The 6176-nt window shown below is 37.4% G+C and overlaps 1 protein-coding gene across 1 annotated transcript; it reads left to right on the top strand.

The window, feature by feature from the left end:
- Nucleotides 1–1873: 1873 nt before the first annotated feature.
- LOC148957526 (uncharacterized) lies at nt 1874–5108 on the top strand. Its single transcript, XM_089115205.1, has one exon. It carries the CDS (start codon nt 2153–2155, stop codon nt 3056–3058), a length of 906 nt encoding a protein of 301 aa, XP_088971331.1. The 5' UTR covers nt 1874–2152; the 3' UTR covers nt 3059–5108.
- The last annotated feature ends 1068 nt before the right edge of the window (nt 5109–6176 follow it).

Raw genomic sequence — 6176 nt, 5'->3', positions numbered from 1 at the left:
TTAAAGGCGACTTTAGGATATGTGTAAAAAATGGAGATAAATATGGGTTTTAGATAAAATACAATAAAATGTCTTGCCAACTAAACAAAAGCATATTTCATACAAGGATCATTTCATGGTCATCCACATCATTCAAGTAGTCTTTTGTATCGTCATCAGTATAAATAAAGAAATGCCAGTCTTTCAAAGCCCTTCTTGCAGTAGTGCGTGCTAATGCATGACGGCAGGTAGAAAATTAGCACTGTTGGGCTGTCCCATGTTTCATATTCTACAACGTAGAAGACAAAGTTTCCTCTCTTAACGATCTGTCCCATTTACGAAGATGAAAGAAAATAGGTAACGTAGAGATACCTGGTAACGTAAGCATGTAAGAGAGTATGATCTTGTTCCTTTGAATATTTATCTTCACTTAGCAATTTTGTTTCTTATTGTCACAGCACAACTGGTTTCTTATGTATCTAGTAAAATCTCTTAGATTGCTGTTTTAGTAGTCTTTACGTAGATCGATTTTTGTTACCTTGTACTTTTATATTTTCTATACTGTAGTTGTGTTTTGTTAACTAGAAGTATAAATTTAAATTGAGGGCCATCTCGACCTGGATTTCTTTCATATGATAAAAATTTCGTTATAAAGGAAGTTTCTTCTCTTGACTTGCCTTACTTCTCAAGGGAAATTTAAGATCAGTTTTAGGCTCAGGATCACAATTATTTATAAAGATAGCGGCTGAGAAAAATGTACAATTATTCAATCAAAAAGTTTGTACCGTGAAAGGAAAGGTGTTGAATACAAACGGGGTTTCATTGACGAAGAAGCAATGAAGAGAAAATGGTTGTTCCTTGAACCTTTTATGAAGCGCATAGAGAGGGTATATCCCCACGACATAAGTCAATTAGAGAACAAATTTGACAAACGGGTAACATTAGCATTGATAATTAGCACTAGCCACCTGGAGTGCAGAGAAGTGTCCATCTGACAATATCAGGCTTTCAGAGTATGGGCATCGTACTTTCATTTCATTTGTTGTGTTGGCATCCCTCAACGTCGTTGACTGTGTTACCGCCATATTTTCTTGGCATTGGAAGGATGTTAAGCAAAGCTAAGAGGTTTTTGTTGCTCTATCAAAGACCATCCTTTTAAGGTCAATTAGGATTGCTTCCTTGAAAAGGTGAAGAGATAACTGGTAATTTTCTAACTAACACAGAAGTGGAAAATTTTGTAGCTGAAGTAGGACAGCAGAATATGGACTTCTTTTTCTAAGAGTCGCAACAGTAAACAATTTTTTCTTTACAAGAAAAATATCTAATCTAAATTCCTTTTTTTTACTTGATTTCTTTTTTAGATTACTTGAAAATGACCTAGGCGTTTTCTTGTTGTCCAATTATTTCCTGGATAAATTGTGAAGCACGTAAATGAATGGAGCAGAGAAAAGATTTTTCGAAAAATGGACGGAGGAAAGAGCTTAACGAAAAGTAAAGAATGCAAAATCATCATAAAAGTGCGGCGATGGCCTTTCAAGCAAATTTATTGAATGAACTTAATATTGATTAAGAAATTCACAAAAATTAGTATTTGCAAAACATTCCAATTAAGAGAAAACATGACGGTCAATTAAGGCATAGGAAATGAGCCTAGCAAGCAAGGAAGCAAACAAGCAAATTTAGAAGATTTCAAATTCCGTCAAAAATCTATTTCAATGCTTAAAAGTACCTTGGACATCGCATTTTGATTGGTAAATAATTCAATTGAAAAGCACAGATGTCAAGCAATTGATTGCCCATAGGTTGTTATGATATGGTCAATACTTCTGAAAAACGCCCATCATTGTTTGCCTCTGCTTTTTATTAAAGATGACATATCTGTTCAATCGCACTACATGGCTGGAGAGACGTCAAAGCTGGCATTCTGGAACAACTTTTCAAAGTCATAGTTTGAAAATGCACAGCAAGTTCAGGATTGCATGGGAAAAGATAAGAGAATGGCATGAACTTTCTATTCTAAAGAAATCAGAGCATTGACATTTCAGGCAATTTCATAAGTAGAAAGTACAGAAAATCTTGGTCTTGTCCACGGATAAAGAGTTTCATTTTTAGACATTTAGTAGGCGAGTGACCAAGATATTTTTTGCATTGGAAGATTGGCAAGATTGTAGCAATGACTGGAGAAAGCTTGACAATACTCTCCTTGACTATTTCTACTATTGCAATGTTTCTGAATGTATTTGGCTTTTGCATTCTCATGAAAACAGACTTTGAGAATTCTAATCAAATAACTATGATAAAAAATTTGAGCATCGTGGATGCCATGCTCTCTATGTTGTGGATGGTGATCGACATTTCCTTTTTCACTGGTGGAGAAATTGTCTTCTTCGATATCGTTTACGTCGCAGTTCATGGAATATCTTTCACGTGGCTTTTGATAATCATATTTCTCACCATTGACCGGTTTTTTGGTGTCAATTTTCCACTTAAATACAGAGCAAATGTTAACTACAAACATTATCGCATTTTGGCGGCTGCTCTCTGGATCACAGGAGTAATAACTGCAATTTTACTTTATTTGCTTCCAAACATTTTAGGTGTTTTTGGATATATATATCTGGCAGTGGATGGAGTCTTTCTCCTCTTGTTTGTTGTGACATATTCGAGCATCTATTATCGGCTAAAAAGAGGAGGACCTAGCAGTAACCAGAATACCGGAAGCAGGGACAACCAGAAACTGATAAGAATGGTGACAATCATGCTTACTGCGTTTCTATTCTTTGAAGCTATACCCGAAATTTCCTTTTCTGCTCTCGTATCCTTGTCATACAAAAAACCCGAAATAGTTGAAGTTTTAATTCTTCTGTTCTTTCGATTCAATAATTTACTTAACCCTATAATATACGTAATGCTGAATCCAAAAGCAAGAACCACATTGATCAATATTTGTAGGTCAGCAAATCGAACATCAGTGCATCTTCACTCGGGAGACAGCGGGGTCAGCAATAGAACTCAGTTGGCTTGTATGCAAACAACTGTCGATAAGGCTCAAGAAAACAGAGGTTGTGAGCCTGACTGAAAGGACGATCAGGACAAAGAGAATACTGATAGCAAAGTGTAGCCTATTAAACACAAGGCTGTGATGTTCCTACATCCGTTGGAAATGCAGTTTATTTAGCAATTTAATTCAGGTATCGCGAGGCGTTGAGAAAAGTGGGGGTCTAAAAAAGTGGGGATGGCTAAAACCGAATAAAAAGTGACTTGACTGGTGATTCATTGGAAATTCTTTTTGCATTTTGGAACAAGGTGAGGGGGGCTTTAGCCAGCCCCCTTCTCCTCGGTGCCTGTAATCTAATTCATTTTTTTCCGAGTTCGCATTGAAATTTAATCAATTCGCTTTACAGCTACAATAGTAAATCAATCGCAACAATCTTGTTAATAACTACCATTGCTGAAATAAGTTCTTTTTTATGTTTTTTGTTTAATTATCCACAGGATGCATATTCCAGAGTCAGGTATACACTTTCTCTATTCTCATCAGAAGGTGCCGTAGAGCCTTGGAATGTTAATATGCCTGAAAGAAAGCGTGGTGCAACAAGTATCATTTCAGTTTTATAGTATAAACTCATCACAAAAGCTTTCTTGTGAATGATTATGATTGGAGAGGCTGTTATAATAAACACTTTGATACAATTTAGTAATGTAGAAACATATGTTTCAGAAAGGCCAGAGAAACAATGTTCCGGGTTTTTACTCACAGAAAAAATGACGTCTATGACAGCGTGTGGACATACAAACCATAATCTCGCTTATTTACTGTCGGTATAATCAACCATTAGTAATGAAGTACCCGTTTTTAAAAACTAAATTTCTATACACAATTCTTAGATATCAGTGTATCTCCAAACTCCAAACATAGAGTAAGTAAAAAGATTATATTCCTCATAAAGAAAGCAAATAAAATATTATGATCTGATTCCTCTAAACTCCACATAGCAAATTTGTTTCTTACTATCACAATACAACTTGTTTTCTTATATATCTAGAAAACTCTCTTACATAGCTGTTTTATTTCTCTTTTTCTTGGACGATTGTTGTTGCGTTGTAATTTTACATTCCCTAAACTATAGTTGTGTTTTTTGTTACTAGAATTATGAACTGAGATTAAGGGCCATCTCGACATGGATTTCTTTTAAAGGAAAACATATTTTCGTAAAGAAGAAAAAAATTAGCATAGATTTTGACCTTCTTCTCAAGGAGATTTTAAGACCAATTTAAGGCTCAAGATCACAATTATTGATAAAAATGGTGGCTCAGGAAAATGTACAACCTTTTAAAAAAACGTGTTGAATACAAACGGGGTTTCACTTACAAAGAAGCAATGAATAGAAAATGGTTGTGTCTTGAATCTCTTAAGAAGCATATAGAGAGGATACATCTCAGCAACATAAGTCAATTAGAAAATAAATTTAAATAATAGGTAACATTAGCATAGGGAATCAGCACCTTTATTCATAAATCAAAATATAAAAGCTGTCGAAGAAAAACAGCGAAACAAGCGGCCTAGAGTACATAAAAGTGACCAAAGTTGCTCCAGCGTTAGGACAAAGCACTGGAATGAAGGCATGACTTATTTCTACAAGAGCAGAGACCATTCGCTTAAGGCAAAATGGAACAGCTTCCTTGAGAAGGTAAGGAGTGAACGGGTAATTAACACTGTCGCTGAAACACAGAAAAGGAATATTCCGTGGCTGAAGTAGAAGAGTAGAAAATGGGCTTTCTTTCTCTAGGAATCGAAACAGTCAACATTATTTAACGTTCTTTACAAAAAAATCTAGAATGATTCCCTGAGAATGGCCTAGGCTTTACGCATCTTTTCAAATTATACGCTTGATAAATTATGCAGCGATTGAGAATGGAACAGAGAAAAGATGTTTTGAACAGATTTGCTGAAAAAAATAATTTTTTCTCATCTGATAGAGCTCCGCCAAAACCACAGAGTGCAACAGTATTATGAAAATGCAGCAATGATCCTTCAATGATATTCATTGAATTTAATAATTACCTATAAAGAAAATTGACAAAGTCAATACCTGAGAAACCTTTCCAATTAAGATCTAATATGAAGGTTAATTAAGAGCCTGTTTATTATGGAGAAAATCATCCCACCCTCAGGCGGCGAGGGGCGGGGGAGGCGGGGGAGGCGGGGGAGGAGGAGGCGGGAGAGGAGGAGGCGGGGGAGGAGGAGGCGGGAGAGGAGGAGGTGGGGGAGGAGGAGGCGGGGGAGGAGGAGGCGGGGGAGGAGGAGGCGGGGGAGGAGGAGTGTAGTAGGATTAATACTTTGTTTATCACTCTATTGTTGTACTTGCACATGCGCACTGTAAATAGTATAAAAGTCTTGTTGTTGTAATTAAGAGGAGAGTTGTTGAGTTGCAGAAGAATGATTATCTTGTAATGATATTTGCGTGTTGATATTATGGTGAAAATTACAAAGTTGAGTTTCCCTTAGTGTGAAACTAAATATAACACAAAGCTCTACCACAGTTTGGTGTAGGACCCGGTTTGTGCTAATAAATAGCCGACCGTTGATCTCGTTTTTTTTTAATGTCTCAAGCGTCGCCGGAAGAAGTTCTTGGTTTGATTAATGGCTTGGCAGGTGTTGTAAAAACCAACCAAATTCTTCAAAATGAAGCCAGCAAAGCAACAGCCGATCAACTGTCTGTTTTGGCGAAAGCCGTTGCTGATTTGTCGCAGACCGTTGCTGCCTTGAAGCCGCCGTCTTCTTCAACTGCGTTGCGACTGCCTAATTTAAGTTTGCCAAGTTTTACCGGCAAGGAAGACTTGGATCGTTTTGCTGAGCAGCTGACAGCGGTGCTACAATCATCTGGTGTTCCTCCATTTCAATGGTTGCCCTATTTAAAGCAGCAAGTGGCAAAAGATGCCCGTGCTTACGACATAATTTGCAGTCAGGAATCGAAGAGTTCTTGCCCTTCGCTTGATGCTAGTGCCGATGACCATCGTCAATGGTTTGAAGTTTGTCTCAGAGTTTTGTTGGACCAGCGCGGAGTTCCAAGAGATCAGCGTATCCGCCAGCTTCTGTCCACGTATTATACCATGGCACAGGGACAAGCAGAAACAGTGGCTGACTTTGCCCATCGTTTTCAGGAAACGCAGCATGCCTTAGAAAAGCTGGTTCC

Source organism: Rhopilema esculentum, unplaced genomic scaffold (assembly GCF_057945365.1).
Source record: "Rhopilema esculentum isolate cy_ngs unplaced genomic scaffold, ASM5794536v1 HiC_scaffold_23, whole genome shotgun sequence".
Classification (NCBI taxonomy): domain Eukaryota; kingdom Metazoa; phylum Cnidaria; class Scyphozoa; order Rhizostomeae; family Rhizostomatidae; genus Rhopilema; species Rhopilema esculentum.
The sequence above is the reverse complement of the archived record's forward strand: the minus strand, read 5'-3'. Positions and strand labels throughout refer to the sequence as shown.